Source organism: Leucopleurus acutus, assembly GCF_964270905.1.
Source record: "Leucopleurus acutus genome assembly, chromosome: 9".
Classification (NCBI taxonomy): Eukaryota; Metazoa; Chordata; class Mammalia; order Artiodactyla; family Delphinidae; genus Leucopleurus; species Leucopleurus acutus.
This window is the reverse complement of record NC_139144.1, coordinates 40,106,666-40,130,483: the sequence shown is the minus strand read 5'-3', so window position 1 is coordinate 40,130,483 and position 23,818 is coordinate 40,106,666. Positions and strand designations below refer to the sequence as shown.

Genomic DNA, 23,818 nt, shown 5'->3' with positions numbered 1-23,818 from the left:
TTATAAGTATGAGGCACTTCTTGGGTGTCCAATATTTGTTAAATTATTGAGGTAAATGCAATTTTTCAAAATCTTATACAAATTCTGTATCTGAAAATAGTATATTCATACTTTGACAGCATTTTACATGTATGAAACGAGATGAGAGACTAACAATTACTATGTAAAGCCAAATTTTCTATAAGGAGTTTATAAGTATCTAAAAGAAAAACAGGAGACATGGGAATAATAAAAGATACTACATGAGAATTAATGAGATTGTACGAATTAATATGTGTAAAGTTATCCAGAATGCTTTGTACAAGTATATCCCCAATAAATATTCACAGAATAAATGCTATCATGGTCATATACATTCATTATGAATATAAGTTAAGATTCCTTTTATCTTACCAAAATACAACCCATCTCTAATTCCAAATGGTGCCTTTGTGGTCTTAACATTTCAGAGTTTGATAAACAATCCCTATCAACTTTGTCCCCCTGCTTTTCAAGTTTCAAAGTTTCACCAAATATGCAGTAGTTTTATATAGTAATGGAATACACCTCTTGAGTAATCAATAGTCCCCTGTTTTCATCACTTAAATCCTCTGAAGCTAAAATGGATACCTTCTAGCTCTAATCGTTCATATCTTAGTTTGTCCATTAGACCTAGGCTGAAACATCTTACATGATTTCTATTAATGAATCCACAAACATGCACTGACAGGCTTAACTGAAAATGTTGATGTACTTAAGATCTTCATCAAAAACAGGCATCTGCCATAACTGTACTTGTACCATGCAGATGGAGGGCCAAAATGGGAAAGAATGTAAGCTGTAGGAACAGGGCCCAAATAAACTGAACCTCCTCTCTTCCACAGTTATTCTAGTATCCCCCAACTCACGAAGACGGGGAAAAAAGGCACATTATTTAAAATTCACTTTTTTCATGAACCACAAAACACTTTCCAATCATTAATAATGATTAATCCTTATTATTTCTCAATGCAAACAAAGTATTTATCAACTTCCTTGAGGTTAATGATGAAATCAAAAGAAAAAAGAAGTCTTTAGAATTCTTGATCTGCTGTTCTAACTATTAATAAAGTACTTCTTAGAAACATTTAGAGTTTAAAATAAAAACAATAGCACTGGGGAAAAACCATAAAGTCATTTCACTTCCTGGAATCATAAAAACTCTAACACAAGAATCTACTCTTTGTTCTCGCCCCGAAAAAGACCTAAGGATAAATTGGAAAAATGTTGAAATTAACTTTAAATCATACCTGACCAGTCAACTTGATGACTAATATTATTCTCTGAGTTCTAGTTTTCATACTACCCTCTCTTTTAAACAACTTTTAAAAAATCTTTCTAAAAGGCACCTGTGTCACATGGTGAAATATTTTGATATCTAAAGCACTAGGGTACATCCCTCCCCTCAAAATCATTTTTAACAAGTACTCTGATTTACACTGAATAACTTCATTTATATATCACATCTAGTGTTGCACAGCTCTCATAGTGACAACATAAAATTCAAACTGGAACATAACTTGGAAATCGACAAGTTAGAATTAAAAGCTGTAAGCAATAATTAATAAGCTCAGAATTTTCAGTTAATACCTCATCCCCATGCATGACAACTTCTAAATGGTCAAAGAATATGTATGATTGCCAATAATTAATAATAATGCCAAAAATAAATAATGTGCAACTTGATTTTACTTTACTGGCTATAACGATTAATTTTGTATGTCAACTTGCCTGGGACACAGGGTGCCCAGATATTTGCCCAAACATAATTTGGGTATTTGTCATGGTGTTTTTAGATGAGTTTAACATTTATATCTGTAAACTAAGTAAAGCAGATTGCTCTCTCTTATGTGGGTGGGCCTCATCCAATCATTTTAAGACCTGAATAAAAGAAAACGTTGAGCCTCCCCCCAAGTAAGAGATGATTCTCCTGTATAACAGCCTTCAAACTGAAACATGGCTCTTCCTCATTCTACAGTAGTCTGCTGGCCTTTGGACTTGAACTGGGACATTGGCTTTGTAGAGTTTGGACTTGTCAGTCTTAATAATCTGTAATCATGTATGCCAATTCCTTATTGTGTATGTCTATATCTCATTTGTTGTGTTTCTCTGGAGAACTCTAACTAATTCACTGGCAAAAAAATTTTAAGCATTCTTCAACAGATAACTCATAATTCTAAAGTCCTGACCAGAGGATTCCCACCTCCATATATTTTATACAGGGCAACATATAATCACCCACAACACGTTGGGCTTTACACCTCATTCTTCAGCCACCAAATAATACCACCTACAATTCCCTGGACACATCATGATCTTTGCAATAATGTTCATGATCCCCCCGCCTGCAGTGCCATCACATTTCCTTGTCTAATTCTCCAGTAAGGACTACATCAAGCACCATCTGCATTAGTAACACTAGGCAAATGCTTTAGATGTATTTTGGTGAGAGGAGAAGAAAAAAGGAGGGAGGAACAGAACCAGCAGGAAGAATTTTGTGAAACTACAGTACCCCCCATCTCCAAACCCCCAATTCTGATACATAATGATATCTCTCTCAAACACGTATAACCACACAACTAGGATTCTCCTTATATCCAGGTAATCACTGCATTGCTGAATTTGAACGTTCATGGGAAAAGGCCCCTCAGTGCAGTTTCAGAAGTGGAAAACAATCCACACGTACTGTGACCCTAGTAAGTCTACTGGCAAAGGAGATGGTCAGACAGTACACACCAACAGAGCCACATCAGTTCCTTACAGCCAGCAATCATTCTGGTTGTCAGTGCATTCATTCTGATTATTTAGTACTCATGACATTCTATAATTATTGCTAATATTGCTTTGGCTTTTTACTGCGGTAGATACTTTTATACATCATTTCATTTAATCATCACAACAACCAAGGAGAGAAATTATTCTCCCCATTTTACAGATGAGTTAAGCGAGGCTATAAAGCCAGTAAATTGCCCAAGGTCATACTGCCATGAATTGTGAACTTTAAGCTTTCTAACTCGAGTCCATGTGAAGTTAGCATCTGAAACGATATTTTTCCCTCTCATCCTGTTCTACATTTTTATTTTACTTTCATTATAGTTTTTACATTGGATTATATTATCTATTTGTCTTTCTCTCCCACAAAATCACAAACTCCTAACTCTGTAACTTATAATTTCCCAACATTACCCCCAGGTTTTAGCATAGGGCTCCAAGAAGGTATTGAACATTGATTAGTTTCCATCCCTGGGCTACGAGCATAACTAAAACACTGTTAGGGTGTGAATTGTGTCCCCCTCAAAATGTGTATGTTGAGCTCTAAACCCCAGTCTCTGAGAAAGTGGCTGTATTTGGAGATAGGCACTTTTAGAGCTAATCAAGTTAAAATGAAGACATTAGGGTGAGCTCTAATCCAACATGACTGATGTCTTTATGAAAAGAAGAAATGTACACACAGACATGCACAGAGGGAAGACTCTGTGAAGACACAGGTAGAAGACGGCCATCCACAAGTCAAGCAGAAAAGCGTCAGAAATATCCAACCCTGACAAAATCATGATCTTAGACTTCCAGCCTCCAGAATTGTGAGAAAATAAATTTCTGTTGATTAGGCCACCCAGTTTTTGTACTCTGTTATGAACTAATATACAAATTCTCTTATCTAAAATTTGTTGAATAAAAATTAGCATTGTTGGATAAAAGACTATATCTCGTATCTCATTTTCTAGGAAAGGATACAAAACAAATTTGTGAATATAAGGAAGTAACTAGATATCTAGAAAGAGATCAGGAAATTATATCAGGAGAATCTAACTTCAGAGAAAGGAAATTTAAAAATGCAACAATTTTGCTTCAAAACAAATAACTTTAAATATAAAAACCTTCCTAACTTTGAAAGAGCCAGGCTAAAATACTTATCTTAAATCTCTATTTTCTAGAAGAAAAAGTAAAAAATAAGGTCAGCCTTAAAAAAATGCCTTCAATACAACGTAATTCCAAGTTTTGTAGACTTAACATTTAAGAATCATATTCACTTTACTAGGTACACACACATTATTTTCTCTTCCATTTGAGAATATACAGATATACATACATTTACTAGTTTCCATATGGAAAGAAGTAGAAAATATTTAATTATGCACATGAAGGTGACCTATGATTAAGAGAATTATTTTGAAAGAAACATCTCAATTCATTTGCAGTATTCTGCTCAATACCAACACTAAAAATTATTTATTTAAAAGAGAAAAAAAAAGGAATTCTTGAAAAGTGGCATTGACAGCAAAGGAACGGTTTTTAATTTCTACGAATCCCCATATAAAAACAAAATTGAATAGCAAAATCAAAAACTCACGGACAACATTTTCAATAAACTTAGATACAAAGGTTTCATCATAACCCTCATGATGCAGCCAAATGAAAACAAACCAACAACAATGATGCAAGACCTGAAATACTGGACTCTATCTGGGAACAAGTAGAGGGATCAGTAAAACAGGGTGTCTGACAGATTGGTTAACAGAAGAACCTTAAAGTTTGCCAACAGATAGTCACTGAAAATTTAAGAAGAGCAGCCCTAACTGGAGGAGTTTTACCCACGAAAATAACTTTTTGTGGGGTTAATACAAGAGAACTTGGTTAGGTCTGAAGGAAAAGTGTACGTACTGTGAACATTGACACACCACCTTCAGCACAGGGTCCAACTAAAAGAGAACTTGGAAGTGGAATCAAAATTACACAGGACGGACTTCCCTGGTGGTGCAGTGGTTAAGAATCCACCTGCCAATGCAGGAAACACGGGTTCGAGCCCTGGTCGGGGAAGATCCCACATGCCGTGGAGCAACTGAGCCCCTGCACCACAACTACTGAAGCCCGCGCACCTAGAGCCCGTGCTCTGCAACAAGAGAAGCCACCACAATGAGAAGCCCACACACCACAATGAAGAGTAGCTCCCGCTCGCCGCAAGTAGAGAAAGCCTGCGCGCAGCAATGAAGACCCAATGCAGCCAAAGTCAAAAGAAAGAGGAGATCCACCTGAAAGTGTGATAGGAGAACAGAGCCAGAAAAATATTAGAATTGTGCTTCCACATTTGTGGACACCACAAGAAAGCAACAAAAGAGGGAGATCTTTGAGCTATCGTCAAAACTGTCTTCCTCTTCAAATTCAAGAAAATTAACTTCACATCCAAATGAATAATGGAAAAATATCAAAGCCAAACCCCACACAAAATTATTATAAGCAGAAAGACAATAAGGAGCAGAATAACACCTTTAAAAATAATGAGAACATGCCAGAAAGATGTGCCCATCAAACCAATCAAAACTGTAATCTATTTCAAAACAAGCTAAAAACCAGTGAGCTAATGAAACAACACATGAAACAACCATTTGATTTGGAATTTTAAAAACTCAAATTAGGTTGCAGAACTCAGAAAAGAGCTCAAAATAGAAGAAAAGATCATTTAAGAAATGAAGACTATACTAGAAGTGACACACGTATAAAACTAACAAATAATACTTTAAGAGAAAACGGTAAAAATAAAATTTTTTAAATAAACATTCAATATAAAGTAATAAACATTAAAGTTAGGTAAAAATGATCTAACATAAACATAATAGAAATCTATGAAGAAAAAAGAGACTACTAAAAATAATACACAAACACCCATACACACACAAGTACATCACATATCAATACCTGCAAATATTTACCAATAAAAATCAATACCAAGACATTTTCTAGCAAAATTACTACACTTAAAAAAAAAATCATTCCTTTGGGCACATGACAAAAAGAACAGAAACAGATAACGGAAATAAAAATGAGATAATCTTCAGGACTTTACGTAAGAAAAATAGAGGAACATATTTAAGTTATGCCAGGGAAAATATATGAGCCAAGGATTTTACATTCTGCAAAACTAACTTTCAAGTATAAAGCACAAGCAGTTATCAACGTGAATTAAGTAAACAGTTTCCCAGGAAACTTTCCTAAGAAATGTACCAGAGCTCAAGCTTCGGATAACCAAAGTCTAGAGAGATGTGAACAAAATTGTCGATGAATAGCATAAAACAGAGTTACTAGCAGAACTGCGACTAAATGAGAGCTTAAGTTAAAACAGGACACTGTATAACAGCTATACGACCTGAAAACATACAGTGTAAACAAAAAAATGGAGGAGAGTAAATGGGGACAGTATATATAGGAAAAATTGTTTAAACTTTTATGGAAATAACATTGGTTTATAGCATTAATATTGATACTTTGAGACCTAGGGTGTGCACTGTTGAATAAAATGAACGAACGTTTACAAAATATTCTAATTCTATTATTCCCTGTAGCTTTGATAACCATGATTCTCAATGTGCGGGAAGTAAGATACAACTTAATATTGCATTGGAAGTACCATTATGAACTTATGAAGTATTTCATCTTTATGAAACACACACACAAAATAATTGGCAACTTTAGAGAATGATGATTCTTTTGCTTGAAAACTGATAAAGAAAAATAATCAAGCATTTATTTTTGTCATATAAACTGTACCACTGGGTAAGTAAATAGTAGATGAGTAAAGTTTATTTATGAAAATACCTCAGTACCTGAAAACTAATTAATAAATTCAAATATATATATCATGATTCTGAACTACCTACACAACCTCTTAACAATACAGGCATTGAGTATCAATGGCTGCAATCATCACAAAATTATGTAACCAGACATTAGGTGTCTCCTAACAAAAAATTCACACCATCTCTAGTCTTGAGAAAAAAGATGAAACTAAATCTGACCAAGCTTCTAGATCCAGCTATGACTTTGTAGATGACAGAAAAACATAACGAACTGTACCATGCATAAATATGTACCCATCAAAATTCAAAAGAGAAGAAAAGCTACAAATTACATGGCCTAAATTCAGCAAAAGACAAAGTGCAAGCAAAATAAAGGGATAAGGAACCTGTAGGTTGAGATTTTAAATGTCGTTTAAAAAAATTATCACAACCAAACTGCAGTGTTGAGGGATGCACATTTGAGTGATAAAGTTCAAAAGAAATATGAGGAGGAGATTGCTATAAAATCTGGTTAGCCACTACAAAATACAGGAAAGGGCTTCTGAGGTGCGTGGCAAAGTTCTCTTCATGATCTGGGTGATGTTATGCAAACATGTGCATTATTCTTTAAGCTACAAATTAGTTTTAGATTTCAGTATCTGTGGGTTATTTGACAATAAAAAGTTTTACGAAATTAAAAAAAAAAATTACCTGAAAGTACACTAGTCTTTTCATCTGTACTTCTATTCATTCAGAAAGTACCTTTATATATGATCAAGGGACAAAATTAGGTCTTCAGTATAGCACATAAGGATACAAAAAGGTCTGTAACATGCTATTAAAGCAATCAGTAAACTTTTAACAATTTAACTTAGAGGAAAACTACCAATAACATGAAAAAATAAGAGCAATGGTATTTTTATTTATAAGGCTCTATGCTTTAAGAGCTCAAAATATCTTAGGGAGTCCTTTAAATTCTAATGAATCAATGCAATGTTACTAATAAATAGAAGATATTAGCCTCCCTTAAAGTAGAAAACAATTGAGGCCCAGAGTAACTCGGCCAAACCACTGGATTATTGCTCACTGAGTGACTGACAATTAATTATTATTATTATTCTGTGTTATAAAAAGCATATATTAAATTCTAACCAAAATCTAGCCAGCAAAATCATAATGGCCTCATTAGAGATGATGATACAATGACTCACCTGGGATTATACAGCTAGTAAACTCAGGAGCCAGGATTCAAACCGGGCAACCTGGTCTGAAGTGAAGGCCCTCAAGCACTCCACATGCTAACAGAATCAGTAAAGAAGGTAAGATACTGCCCCAATTCAGCATCTTACCCAGGAGTTTCCCCACCTTTTTTTATTGGAGTAATACACGTCAAACGACAGTCTCACAGGTTCATGGAGTAAAGAGAATTCTCCACAGGCTCTGGCATTCCCCTTTCCCAAACGTTAAGGCATGATAGAATGTAAGAGCAAATGACATCACTCTGGGGCGAAAATGAAATCTTCTTCTGTAGCTTTTAATGAAATAACTGGCAAACTTTCAGTACTTAAGTACTTAATATTTCATTGATTGAAACTTCCATTTTTCCCCTGTATAACTTCTCTGAAATAGGGATGGCATCACAGAATTGCTGCCCATCAGGGCCTTATAAAGATACACTTAACCTCTATTAGCATTCAGTAAAATTACCTTTTCGTGTATACGGTGGTCATTTCCATGATTGTAACATTACGGATTTGTGTAACGACCACCACAGTCATAATACAAAGCAGTTCAATCCTTCATGCCATCTTTTTGTACTCACCCCCTCCCCAGCTCCCTGGCCTAAGCAACCTCTGATCTATTCCTTGTTATTACATTTCTGTCTCTCCAAGAATATCATTGCTAGTCAACTATACTGCAACATAAAATAAATTTTTGTAATTTAAATAAAAGATATAAAAAGACAAAATATAAAACAGATAACCAACAAGGACCTACTGTATAGCACATGGAACTCTGCTCAATATTCTGTAATAACCTAAATGGGAAAATAATTTGAAAAAGAATAGATACATGTATATGTATAACTGAATCACTCTGCTGTACACCTGAAACTAACACAACATGGTTACTCAACTATGCTCTAAAATAAAATTAAAATTTTTTTAAATCATATAAACGGAATCATTCAAAATACAACCTTTTGAGATCAGTTGAGATCTCAAACCTTGTGAGATCATTCAGTATGATTCCTCTGAGACTAAGTTATTTTGTATATGGACAATTCATATACATTCATTTGAGTTGCATTCCATTGTATAGGTGTACCAGTTCACCAGTTCATCCGCTGAAGGATATGTGGATTGTTCCATGCTTCTGATGATTATGAACAGAACTGCTATAAAGAGTTACATACAGTTTCCTGTGTGAAAGTAAGTTTTCCTTTCTCTAGGGTAAATGCATTGGAATGGGATGCTGGATCATACAGTAAATGTGTTTTTCTCGCTCTAAGAACTGTCAACAGCATTTCAGTGTAGCTGTGCCATTTTCATTGCCACCAACAATTGTGTAACATTTCCAGTTGTGTCTTCCTTTCTTCTTGCAGTCTCATGATAGGTTTATTAGTGTTATTAATCCTTTCAGGTAACCAGCTTTAGGTTTTTTGTCTCTGACATTTTGTTTTCAACTTCATTAATTTCTGCTCTTTATAATTTCCTTGCCACTGCTTGCTTTCGGTTTGCACTGCTCCTCTATTTCTAGTTCCTTAACACAGCAACTCAGATCACTGATTCAAGATCTTTCTTCATTTCTAATATAAGCATTTAGGTACTGTTTTAGCAGCATTCTACAAAGTGTGATGTCATTTTACTGAAGTTCAAAATACTCTCTAATTTATCTTGAGACTTTCTCTTGGACACAGTTGATCTAATGTTTATTTTCCAAGCTTGACGGTTTTTCTTTTACCTATTATCGATTTCTAGTTTGTTTCTATTATTGTCAGAGAACATACTTTGCATGCTTTCAATGCCTCTAAATTTGTTAATATTTGTTTTATTGCCCAGGGTACATTCTGTCTTGGAGAATGTTCTCGGTGCACTTGAAAGGAATGTTTATTCTTCTACTGCTGGGTGGAAAGTTTTGTGTAAATTCGATCAAGTTAGTTGGTGGTACTCTTTACTCTTTCTATATCCTTGTTGATCTTCTATTGATTCCAGCAAATACTTAGAGAAATATTGCAGTTTCCAGCTATAATTGTTGATTTGTCTATTTTTCCCTTCATTTTGGTCAGTTCACGCTAAGTATATTTTGAAGCTCTGCAGTTAAATGGACATACATTTAGAATTATGTCTTTCTGGTGAATTTATCCTTTTATTATGTGAGGTACTTTTTTATTACTTTGATATTAATATAGCCATCCAGTTTTCTTTTGATTAGTGAATACATGGTATGTGCTTTTACTTTTATGTACTTATAACCTACCTGTAAAACATTATGTTGGAAGTAAACTCTTGTAGGCAGCATACAGTTGGGTCGAATCTTAACATCCATCCTAAAATCTTCATCTTTTAGTTGGTGTGCCGAAACCACCGACGTTTAATGAAATTACTGATATATTTGGATTTAGGTCATCTATTTTATTATTTATATTTTTGTTTTCTCCCTTTGTTTTGTGTTCCTCTATTTCTCCTTTCTCTTCTGGTTTAAACTTGTTTTTAGTATTCGGTTTTATCTCTTGTGTTTCTGATCTAATCTCTTCGTATAGTTTTTTTAAGTGGTTGCTCTAGGAATTTCAATATTCATATTTAACCTTTTAGAGTCTACATAAAATATTTTACCACAGCAAGTAAAATGTAGAAACCTAACCATGGTATTATAGGTCCCTTTACCTTACTGTTTTTATGTTGCACTTAGTTATCTACAATATTGCAGCTGTCTCATACATAGAAAAACTCATCAGAAAATATTACCTTTGCTTTCAACCTATACATAGTTTAAAAATGTAAAAAGAATTATGTGAGTCTATTCTATTTATTGATTCTGTTGCTCTTCCTTAATTCCTGATGTTCCTACATTCCTTCTGGCATCATCTCCTTTGCATGAAAGGCTCTGCTGAGATATTCTTTTAGAGTACATCTTTTGGCAACAAAATTATCTTTTTTTTCCATTACCTGAAATTGTTTTTATTTTACCTTTATTCCTGAAGGGTAATTTTTCTTTTTTTTTTGCTGGATATAGAATGCTGAGTTAATAATATTCGTTTTTAGCACTTTAAAAATCATATTCTACTTTCTTCTGGTTCCCATGTTTTCTAATAAGAAATTTATATTCATTCAAATTATCGTTCCTTTATAAGCAATGCATCATTTCTCTCTGGTTACTTTCAAGATTTTTGTCTTAGTTTTCAGCAGTTTGCTTATGAAGTAAGTATCTGGATATGGACATCTTTGGGGTTTTCATGGTGCAGTTACCTGAGCTTCTTGAATCTGCAGTTTTATGTCTTTTATCAAATTTGGGAAGTTTTTATTCATAGTTTCTTCAAATGTTTTTTTCTGTACTGCACTTTTTCCTCTGCTTCCAGGATTCAGATGACCTGCTGCATTCCCACAGATGCTGAGTACTGTTAATTTTTTTCCCCATTTCTTTTCATTCTGTAGTTCAGAAAAAAAAAACTTCCAATGATATATTTTTAACTTCAGTGGCACTCTGCCATCTCCATTCTGTTATTAAGCCCATCCAGTAAGTTTTTTATTTTGGTTATCTTCTTTTTTTCAGTTTTAAGATTTTTGTTTGGTTCTTCTTTATTTTCTGTATGCCTTCGCTGAGACTTTTCATCTTTCAAGAGCATTTTCCCTTATTTGTTGCATTTTTATAATCAGTGCTTTAAAGTATTTTTCAGAAAATTCCAACATCTGTGCCATCTCAGCATGGGTATCTATTAATTGTCCTTTCCCACGTGAGTTTAGATTTTCCTGACTCTTTGCATGTTAACTGACCTCAGATCATGTCCTGTACATTTGAGTAATATCCTCTCTCACCTCCAACCTCTCCCTGTACATTCCACTTCTTTAGTGCATCCCTTTTCATCACTCCTACCAGAAAGCTGGGATCCTATTTATCCCATTTTGCACACATTTCCCATGATTGCACCTGCGTCCAAAGGTAAGCAACAGGAGAAATTAAGAACAGCAACAGTGGTCATCCCACCTCCTAGAATCACAGCAACTCTGATTAAGAGGAATGTTCACTTCTCTCAGAATTTTAGGCTTCTCTGGGCCCCCACTGATGCCATTGCCAGTGTCACTATTGCCACATGATTGCCTGGGAATTAAAGCACTGAGAGAGAAAAGAAAAAAGGGGAGATATCTTCACTTTCTGAACATTAGGAAATTCCTTTCCTGCTTCTCTGATCATAATTAAGGGGCTTTTCTTGGAGGTCTGTCAACTCCAATGCCCACTTCTGGACAATGGACCCAGGGCTGCACTGGAGCCAGGTCAGGACATAACAGAGCCTGACATAATTCACTGCCAGTTAGGTAGTACTTCAAAATTGGGTCTTACTCATTAATCCACCTGTACTATTTACTTTGAAGCCTCAAACAGCTGTTCTATGTATTCTGTCCATATAGATTCATTTGCTAGGAGAAACAGAGTGGAGTGAGCTTGCTACATCTTACCCAGAAACAGAACTCTGCCTGTGTCTTTTTACATATGAATAAGTGTGATAAAAATATATGCCTAAATAAACATAAAAGAGCTCATTTAATAAATATGTTTATAAGTTTCTAAGTGAAAATAAAACATTACATTGTAGTTTAATTGCCAGCATTTTTCTTTTCTCAATGGTATAAAAATAACATTGCTTCTTACAAGCAATGGCACCTTAGAGTCAATGAAACATGGTAGAAATGAAGTACCTGGTTACATGCCTCCCATGACTCCCTAGTCACATAACAAGACCACGTTGTGGTTGATAGCTGCTTATCTAACAATGCTGTCCACCTCATGCCAAAAGAGCAGAGACCATCTAAACCTTTAAACTTCAAAAGCAAAATTACACTGTCTCTCATTTGCATACTTAATCAGGCAAGAGTTAAGAATAGTCTTCAACAGAACCCTAAATCAGATGCTTAGAGACTTAGAAAGTAACATAAAAGTCTCAGCTGGTTCACTAGGTCACAATATACCAGAGAAGACAACACTCTCAATACCAAAACCAATTAAGCATTAACTGAAGCCCATAAGGATATAAAATAGAGACAACAACTCAGAAGGTCAGCTGTGCTCTTGTGCAGGTCCCTTCAATGCTACAGCTACATACAATTAACTCCAAGTGGAAGAAGGAAAAAAGACATGGTGGACCTTTCAACAGAGAATGCTCCTCTGCCTCTGCTTATCTCTCTGCTCTCCCAGGAGTTGACAGTAGCAGAGAAGAACATTAACACAATTCCAACCATCTACCCCGGAGGTGCATCAAAGGACTCCTAGCATAGATATCCGGAATGCCCAAGTTTTCAATGTATCACAGCTTCATCTGCCAAACTCTTTTGAAATTTTCTCAAGTTTCAATCTAGTTGTAAGTACAATGGAATTCTTTAAGAGCTTTCAATCCCCCGGTTTAACGTGATTCGCAACCTACAACTTAGCCACCTTTGGTTAGGATATACAGTTTAACAAAATATATTCATACATAATGTGTTTTCCTAAGTGTTTAATTTCAGTGTTATTCTAACTAAAAGTCCTATATAGGAGGCATAATGTATAATCTCAAAGTTAACAAATGAGGTCAAAATCTAATTTATAATATACTCATCTTTTAGAAATTCCTCTAATTGTCCTTGAATATTAGAACTCTCGGTATACATAAAGTATCAGGTCCTACTTGAAGGGTTAGAAAACAGATGCAATTTGGAATCTTCATTTAACTTCACAAAACAGTAATATGTAAAATCTCTAACATGCACAGCTTCCTCTTTACCGTGTGATAAACCCACTGACACATTAACAAGGAGCAAGGAATACCTAGACATATGCTTCCATCAATTAATCATGAGTAGGGACACATGAGTGCTCAGGATGGTATTTGTATTTTACAAAAAATTTTCAAACTCAGTGGTGAAGAGAGAAGTAAACCTAAATACTAGATTAGTTCTAGAAGCAAGTAGGCAAAAAATCCAAGTCAGTTTTCCATTTTCTTAGAAACATCTAACACGATGAATTCCATCAGGCCTCATCCACTATACTGACCTCTTGAGCCAAAATTTTTGTGTTCATAGGTAAGTAAGAAACAACTATATCAAATCCAGAAATAGTCATTTCCAAAAGATGTCAAGTCCTAATCCATTCAAAGTGGGGGCAGTCATCTTCTATTCTCCTGTTCAGTTCACTGAATCAAAAGCCAATCTTAGAGTCTATTTTCTGTCTCACATGAACAATTTTAAAGGAGTCAAACAGAATCACCACTGATGAGCACAGAAATCCCCATCTCAGTTTCATCTGTAGTAAGATGCCTAAGGTTTCTCTGAACACCTATCTAAAGGAAGCTCTTAGAACAGTAAGGGCAGCAGGCCGTCAAGCAAAGAGAAGCAGTCAACAAGCCATGACTACAGGACAAGTGGACAACAGGGATAGAGATTTGAGAAAGAAATACAGACCCACATTAAAAGGTCAAAGTGGTCTTTGTAAATTGGCTTCCTTCTCAACTGTACATATTTTACCTGGAGGACATCGGGAAGGCAGATTTTTTTTTAAGATGTTTTATATCAGATCTTAACCACATTTTTAAATGAGTCACTGAATACCAAATGAAGTTTCCTCCCTTGCAACTGAAAATAAGAATCAGACATGTGACATCTTGTCTCCTGCACGTGTTTTTACGTGTAAGGATATTACTGTTTTCCAAGAAAACGATGCAAAACTTTTTTTTTCTTTTCAAAGTATATATTCTTTCTTAGTTAAGAGAAGTAAATTTGAAGGAAACGCAATTTTCTAAGGCTAGTGACTCATCAGGATATTTATAAAATGTATTGTATTATTACTTAAAGCATAAGTGTCATGTTTGCATTTTTGTTGTTTTTTCCTACCTACATCAGAGTTAAGCCTAACTGGCTGGCTTTTGTCTGTTATTAAGTCTTATTTAACTAGTTACTTAATACCTCACTGTGACCTTAGAAGTTTTTGAACATGACAGATTTACTTGCTTATGCTTGAATTAGCATCTCACTAATGACAAATTAAGGAAATTATAAAGTTAAACAAAAAAGTGAACTCCACTTTCTTTAATCTTGACCCGAATATTTAACTTTCTAATTTACATTTTTTTCCAGTAAGAGTCCAAGGAAAACAAATTGCTATTAAATCATATTGCAGCCTTCCTGTTCTCACTAATTAAAGCTTGATGCAAATGTCGATACAGAGTCACGTAAGATACAATGGCAGGACTATTCAAGAGAGTGAAGAACAAAAAGTGTAGTATTTACAAACAAGTTATGGTATTAATGTGAAAATTTGGAAAATGAAGTATCATCGTCAATAGCGAGACACATCAAAAAATTACAGTTTCCATGTAAATCTTAGCTTTGCATTGTCCAAAAAGCATGGTTGAAAATAAAATGGCATCATCACTGGCTATTTAGCAAGAAAAACCTGATGAGTTTTTCTCATCAGAAAAGAAAACCCTAGAGTTCTACAGATGTAGAAAACTGATTTAAAGTTTCTCACCTTTTCAATTTGAGAAGATTTGAAAAGGCTATGCACTTAAAATGCCATGATTTTATGTGAAGATATTGAAGGATCACTAAAAAACAAAGGCATTAGTTTCTCCATATGCATAAAATACACACTATAACACTATGAATCTTCCTAAATCTCAGGAACACTGAATCAGTTTTATCCACATGTGATTTGATTTTATTCCTTTCAGTCAGAGCCAGCTGAAAAGTATATTCAGCTACTTTCAATGTATAAGCAGAAAAGAATTCAACTGCTTGCTTACTGATTTAATTCCTTTAAAAAATTGTATGAAACATAAAAAAGCAGGCATGTGGGGATTTATAGCTTGACTGTGCATAAATACTTGACACTGAAAGAAATCACCTGTATCAATGATGTTGAAAATAAAAATCTATTTTCAGAATAAAGTCTAAAGTTCTGAACCAATAGGCAACATGGTATTTCCAAGAAACCAATTTCCTTTAAAATAAAGTTCTTAGCAAATGGAAAACATTACATAATGACTGGGGAAAGACATGAATTTCTATATGAACATTAATATTAACTATTTTAAGTAATATTAACTAAAGCCAGTTAAAAATGAAATGATTATCAATGTTACCTGTTTTTTCCATTTTTATATAACTACCATGAGGCTTTTTTACAGTACTAGCCTACTTGGGTTTGTGCAATCATAACCGGGAGAGAACAAAATACAATTATTTTTAAAACACTCCAGCCAGAAAATTAAAAATATTAAAATATGTGATCAAGGATGATGGTAGAAAATAAATGCAATGTTTTATTTAGAAATCCCTTAGGGGATTTCCATCTTAGAAAATTTTAGCATACAGTATTGATCCTTTTGCCATGATATGGTCAACATAGTAAATCAAGTGTTTGGGACTGTTTGCATGGTACATGTAAATCTAGGTAAAGTATGTTACTGCCGTAACCATTTTAACAGTTTGCGTAGGTCTGAGCCCGCAGAGCAGGCTTGGGTGGGCTCAACCAGCTTATGTGACAAAAGTACAGTATCTCTTTGTTAAGTGGCTCTTCACAAACCTGTCAGTCAACCCAGAGTCTTGCTGCACCAATTAACCACACTACTCCCTAGAAAAGTGTATGTTTTAAATTTCACACACCGAAGCCTGAAAGAGTTAAACATTAAAGAACAATGACCGAATCCAATTCTCTACCTCAGAAAAAGGAGTATTAAAAATGCTTTGTTTTACATAAGAGTAAATTTGTGATTCACTGTACATTTTTCAAAGTTGTGTGTGTGAAAGACTGTAAAAGAAATCTGAGAGTACTACTTATATACATGTTTCCTATTACTGAACAGTTCACTATAAATGGAAATCCACGTAAATATACTGACAGTAAAATAAATTAAGCTTAAAAATAAAACTTATCTAACAACATAAAATAGAAGTCAGATTTTGAGACTTGCTATCAACCATAATTTGAGGATTTTAGCATCAAAAGCTTGCCTGACGTTAGTTACATCAAAATTTCCCTACTGAAGAGACAGACTTGAACATAAATTAAGAAGGACCAAAATATACATGCTGTTCCAGTGACAAGTCAATCTGGGAATACGAAAAGCTCTTACAAGTTCTGACATTTATCCTAGAAATATTTTATAGTTTGAAAAACACTTAGTAAACAAGAAAATAGTTACATCAGAATATAATACGTTGGCCAGCAATAATTGGTATGGAAGTAAATAAAGCAGCACAGGAAAGACAACTTACAGAATATTAAGCACTCACACCACAGAGAAAACAAGTTCCATTCTAGAAGAGGAAAAACTGTTATGGCTCAGTGATGAATGTTAAACTAGCAGAATTAAAAATGAAAGAAACAGTACCCAAACCATCATTTTGAAACTATTACTCTGATTTTGAATTTTAATTTTTATTCTTTCTCTAGTCTTGTCTAGAAATCTGCAGTTTCAATATGATCTGCTTTTCCCACACTCCCACACTCTCTAGAATACTACTGTGTGCTTAGCACAGCACTAGGAGATAACATCTTCAGCATCAATTGTGTGATCATTCTTCCCAGCTGAAGACACGGCTTTAACCCAACAGAACCTGAACTGGGCAGGCTGGATTTTATAAGCCATTTGCTATACCCACCAAAGAGAGAGATTGAATCCAGTATCTTCAGTGGTCAATGTGAGCAGGGACATGACTCAGAAGTGCAAAGTGGCCACGTCCCAGAATAGAGTCAGGCTTAAGGTGAAGGGAGAAGGGGATTAAATTGTGGATCCTGTTCTTACTATGTGACCTAGAGGAAAGTACCTAATCTCACTAAGTTTCAGTTTTCCCACTTGCAAAATTCAGAGCAGTAATATCTATGTTAACAGCATTATACAGAACAAATGAAATAACATATTAAGTACCTGGCATGAGTGCCATGTGCTCCAAGTCCTGGTTTTAAACCTTGACGAAAGTGCATACATTCAAATATTATATCATCTCTATTTTAAGAAAGAAAAAGATAGATATATACACTGGAGCTCAATATGCATGTGCTGGAAGCAGGTAGAGAGGTAAGGTGGGAGGGAAAGACCATCTATTCCCATAATTTATGTTCCTTAGATTCTAAAGAAAAAATACCAATAAATTTGGTTCAACTCAATGTCAGAGGATAGAAAAAAGAATAGACATTCTTTCCACCTTCACTGAATCAAATCTAAAAGAGGGTCACACCAAGTTACAGTCAATGCTGAAATCCAAAGAGTTCTTAAACATTTTTAAAATTGTTTTCACATAAAAATTTGATGGCAAACACATAGCACAGGGAGATCAGCTTGGTGCTTTGTGACCACCTAGAGGAGTGGGACAGGGAAGGTGGGAGGCAGGGAGATGCAAGAGGGAAGAGATATGGGGATATATGTATATGTATAGCTGATTTACTTTATTATAAAGCAGAAACTAACACACCATTGTAAAGCAATTATACTCCAATAAAGATGTTTAAAAAAAAAATTTGATGGCAAAATGAGTCCTAAGCTTGAACTGGCTAGGGGCTTTATAGTCATTCTAAATATTGAGCATAAATATTCATATACTGTAAGTTTCATTATGTGGTAAGGTCTCAAATCCCACTGGTAATGTGATATAATGTATGACAAATAGCAGTAGCTTCTGAAAATACATAGTAATCAAAATGCCTAAACACATGTAGCCCAAGAATTTCAGAGAAGGGAATCTGAATAATCTCTGCTTAAGGAAAAAAGGGAGAACAGCTATATAAAGAGGTAAACTGACTAAGGTAGAAAAATTTATAATTAAGAATTAATTTTCTATCCTTCTTAGATTAGTATTTGCTTAGGACCCTTGAATATCCTATAATACAGAAACAACCACACTACTTACATCACTGAGTTCTTGGAGAAGCAAGAGATAATCTATATAAAATGCTTTAAACAATGCCTGGCACAAGTAAGTACCCAGTGAATGCTGTGTCATACAAGTGCCTAGAAAAATACTTTGAACATTTACATGGAAAACGCAAACAGGTGAATAGATAGCTCAGATAGGTAGCCTGCTATATACCATACTCTATTTTAGAATTTTATTTTTAAAAATCTAAGAGTTTCCCTTTTCCTATGCCCGGAATTGTTTCTACTATGAGGCCTCAGAGACAGTATTAGTTCAAGTCATGGAGGCAGGTAGCAATCCCAGTTGAGCCAACAAACATTTGAAACTGACAGCGTGGAAAGACTTGAAGCTCTAAATACAATAAAAGCTATTATTTAGGAAAAAACATCAACTATTAAAGACTGGAGAGTAGCCTAGAAGAATGCTTCTGGAAATTAATGTACAAACTAATGAGCCAGAGTTTTTGTTAAAACGCAGATTCTGACTTAGCGTGTCAGGGCCAGACATTCTGTGTTCAAGTTCTCTGGTAATCACAACACTACTGGTCTAGAAACCCAAACAGAGTAGGAAGGCACCACAGCAGTGGTCCTCAAAGGGTATGAGCAACATCAGAATCTCTTGGGAAGTTAATAGAAATGCAAATCTGAAAGAACATAAGGAGACTCTTCTCTAAATCAGCTGTTTACATCCAGACCGATTACTTTCCCTAAGAATCAAAGTAGAATACTTTTTAAATACTTGACAAGTAGCATACTAGAACATGTTACCTAAACAAAACAATTTCTCTCTGCAAACAATTTCCAAAACTAAAGCCCCCTGCAATTATACTTAAAATGTAGGCTTTTACATGATAAGAAGCCTGTTCTTGATAATACATAGGCGAAGTACTGAGATACGTAGCAGCCTCACTTGAACTACCTGACAACTTTTCACAAAATGGCTCACTTCCGTTTTACCTAGGTCATGGAGATATGAGTTTATAAAGAAACCAGACTGAGTTTTAAATTTCCTTGTGCTGAGAATATAGCCAACTACAACATGGTTTAGGCAACTTCTCCAGAGTAATGTTTATACATAGCCTGGCTCATATGTAAATATATGTCAACATTTTGATTTATAGCTATAGATGATCTGTTTACATACACAAATACACATATTAAAGTACGTTAATGGTTTGAAACACAATATTCTTGAAGGACAAAAAACATGAGGATAAACTACAAATACAGAATGTTATGAACAGAGAAAAGATTTCAGTTTTCTGAACGTGAAGCCAATTGATTGTTAAATAGGCTTTCCATAAAATAAAATAAAATGCAATAAGATATAAAATAAAATAAAAACTGTTGCCCTCACAATTCCATTCAGTATTTCTTTCAACATCAATCAACATCTGAATTTACAAGGTCACTTCTCAGTCGCTATCTGAGTACATCGTTCTGTCCGTAACATATTTTTGAAGGAGTAAATTACAAATAGACTGTAAAGCACCACACTTGCTTAGGCATTGGGGGTGGACCCCTCTGATTTTGGCTAGGACCATGTATACATACAACAGTGGTGATGTCAGGAGACATTTGATGGTCAGAGCAGGGGAGGGGAGGGAGGGAAGAGTGCTTCTGGTATCTAGTGAGTAGAGGCCAGGCAACTTTTAGGATGCACAAAACAGTCCCCAGAGCAAAGAATTACCTGGCCTAAGATGCCAATAGTGCCAAGGTTAAGAAACTGTGATTTGAACTGTGGAGGTTGCAAAAGTACAGAATGAATGTCCCTTGTGCATCATCATTACGTTTCTAGCACGGTGTCAAGCACAGTAATAAATATTTGTTGATTATGAAATAAAGTACTTCTGTGTAGCTGAGATCTTAGAGTCAGAGATGAAAAGAATGAGAAAGGGGTTATTACATATATAATATCTAAAATTACAAAACAAAATTGCAGTCATTGTCAGAACTAAAAGGAATTAAAAATCATTCAGCCCAATTTCTCTATTTCAGAAAATTTTTTTTCTCATGCAAAAGATGCTGTCTAATGTACTGATATGGCAGTGTTGGGAGGGGGTAGACAGTCCTCTGAATAAATAAAAACAAAATATAATATATTTATAAATTAAAATATCAGTTTTCACTTCTAATAGTGTCAATGTCACCTACGTTTCTCAAATTAATGAAGTATTTCCTTTATAAAAGCTAAAACCGATGTTACATAAATCATAATAAGTGATACTTCAAAGCAGGAAACAAAACAAATGTAATTATTTTTCAAACAAACAACTCACAGACCTCCGTGGCCTACAGCATTCATACTTCTGAGAATTCTGGGCTTTAAAATGTCATGAGAAATTCTCAACTGGCTTACATTTTTGAAACATAGGAACTGACAGTCATAAGGCCAAACATACCCTTAATAATCGATTCAGCTGCATACAGATCTCGTTTGTAGGTCACCTAGAGGACAGATAAACTTCATTAGACTTAACAGAGTAGGAAGGAATGTGAAAGCAAGAAAATTATGCCCCCAAGGAAATTCTTGATTTTGGAGAAACTATAAACACATAATACTGACAATTTTTAAATTACAACACATCAGTTTATTCAGAAAAAATATACATTGTTTCTACAAATGGTTGAAGATTTGTTTTTAAATCTTTAAGTAAACTGAGACGTTATGTGGCAGTGGTTACCAAAGTCTTATTAATATAAGTATTATATCAAAGAAAATGTGGTAGCATTTAAATAAAAGTATTAGAATTACTGTTTAATAGTAGGTTTTATGTTGGAAGGAAAGAAGAAAAAGTATATATTAAAAAAATTACCAAACTGCATTTTCACTTGAAATGAGATACTTCTGAAAGACCAATTCACATTGAGGGTCTTCATTCGGAATTGAGTTTATCTGTATACTTCCAGATAAGGTTCACCTTTTTAAGATTTTTATTAATACATAACTGATTGAAAGAGCCTGGAGGGTACCACCATGTATATAAGAACAATCATGATCTTTGCTTAAGAACATACAGCCTCCTTGCAATAACCTATTCCCTGTAATATACCCTGCATGGTCCTACAGCAGATAGTTCCCAGAGTACATCCCGGGAGCTCAGGTACAGAACATGTCAAGTGCATGGCACTGCAGAATCACTTTTCCTACATCACAGAACTGAAGAACATAGTAAATAATCAAATATGTTAATAAGTACTATAAGGTCTTAGGAGCTTATCATTCACGTGTTCAGATGATTATGATGCAAATGGTCTAAAAACCCACTTTGAGAAATACTCACTAATTAATACCCTTCCATGTCTATAATTTGGACTATTTTCCTCCAGATTATATCCTAACTAAACTTGTACAGAAACTTTGTTCAGGTAAGTGGCTCAGGGCACTTCTACCCAAAATAGGTTTCCCTGCTATGCCTGTATCCTGGCAGGTAACCCTGGTCCAAAACTATACCTTACAATCCAGAACTAATGTAGCAGCTAACCTGTAAGACAGATGGAAATTTCCTCAAGCACTCAACCAATCTATTAAAGTCAAATATGACATTGTTAAATTATGTCTAAAACAAGCACATGTGAACCAAAACTAGTACTATAGTTACTGACCCAAAATGCAGTTCTCTTATCTGGGGAAAAAAATAGAAAACAGACACTTAAAGTTTCAGGCTATGCATTTTACCAAATTAAAGAATGTATTGATCTCATTCACTCATTCAATAAATATTTATCAAATAACTACCATGTTGTACATCCTGTTCTAAGGACTGGAATAGAGCAATGAAAACAGTGAGCAAAACTCAACCTGTAGAAACAACATTTTAGAGGATAAATTTCTTTTATAAGAATTGAATAAAACACATTTGTTTCGGGCTTCCCTCATAGCACAGTGGTTGGGAATCTGCCTGCCAATGGGAATCCACCTGCCAATGCAGGGGACACGGTTTTGAGCCCTGGTCCGGGAAGTTCCCACATGCCGCGGGGCAACTAAGTCCGCAAGCCACAAGTACTGAAGCCCGTGCTCCGCAAAAAGAGAAGCCACTGCAATGAGAAGCCCAAGCACCGCAAGGAAGAGTAGCCCCCACTCTCGGCAACTGGAGAAAGCCCACGCACAGCAACGAAGACCCAACGCAGCCATAAATAAATAAATAAATATTTATTTTACCAAATAAAGACAAGACAAGGCTGCGGAGCTCAAGACAGACAGGAAGCAGAGACCCTCAAGGCCTAGAGCAGAGCCACATGGGGGCTTCGGGGGCAATAGAAAAGGCTGGAAAATCGGGGCTCCCACAACACAAACCCACACACGCACCTGTGGTAGAGGCCTCCAGTCATGTCAGTTACATCCACTCTTTCTTTTAAATGCCTCTGAACACCTTCTAACCCCCGGCGTTCGGACAGGCAATGGGGACACAGCTACCTCTCGTGGTATTAAATATTAATATTAAATATTAAAAAAACACATTTGTTTCCATGAAAACCCAAAGTTAACTAGATATCTGAAATCATCACTCAATATTTGCAATTTAAGTGAGAAAAGCCTTTTTTTCCTATAACTGTCTGCTATGTAAGGTAAACTCAAATCAGAAATTAACAGGAAGATGCCTAATTACCATAGCTGATTTTGTATTCCTTCCTGCTTTCTTTGAGAGATAAAACCGCATTCCAAATTTAAATAGAATAATTGTGAAAGTACCTTATTCTTTTTTCCAAATAAATGTATCTTAACAATGGGTTTTTTTAATGAAAAAAACTTGGTCTCAAATACTAAAATGATTTTTCTAGCATATTTGCAAGACAACATTTTTGCATTGGAATCAGTCTTATGAATAAAATACATGAATTATTACCTAAAGGTCCTTTCTACACTAATATTAAATAAGTAATTGTATAAACAAGAAAGACATAAAAAAAAAAAAAAGAAAGACATCAAAATTTGAATTGTGCCCTCTGCAGTGAACGCGCAGAGTCCCAACCACTGGACCGCCAGGGAATTCCCCTAAAATTCATCGTTTTGCCTACATTTTCTTGTTGGCTGTGGATACGTACTATACACAGATTAAAGTTTTTGATGTTTAATATTTTCTTCATAAAGCCTTATCGAAAACCTCAACTATACTTCTCAACAAACACTGATTTAAGGAAAATA

General features: G+C 34.9%; 1 protein-coding gene across 2 annotated transcripts in view; it reads right to left on the bottom strand.

The window, feature by feature from the left end:
* CRPPA (CDP-L-ribitol pyrophosphorylase A) overlaps window positions 1-23,818 on the bottom strand; it is a gene marked incomplete at its 5' end in the record, with an annotated part of 300,046 nt that overhangs the window by 177,568 nt on the left and 98,660 nt on the right. For both annotated transcript variants that reach the window (XM_082846264.1, XM_082846265.1), the window contains one exon: window positions 21,075-21,120. In XM_082846264.1, the coding sequence (XP_082702390.1) occupies window positions 21,075-21,120 (46 nt within the window). The remainder of the gene's footprint in view (window positions 1-21,074; window positions 21,121-23,818) is intronic.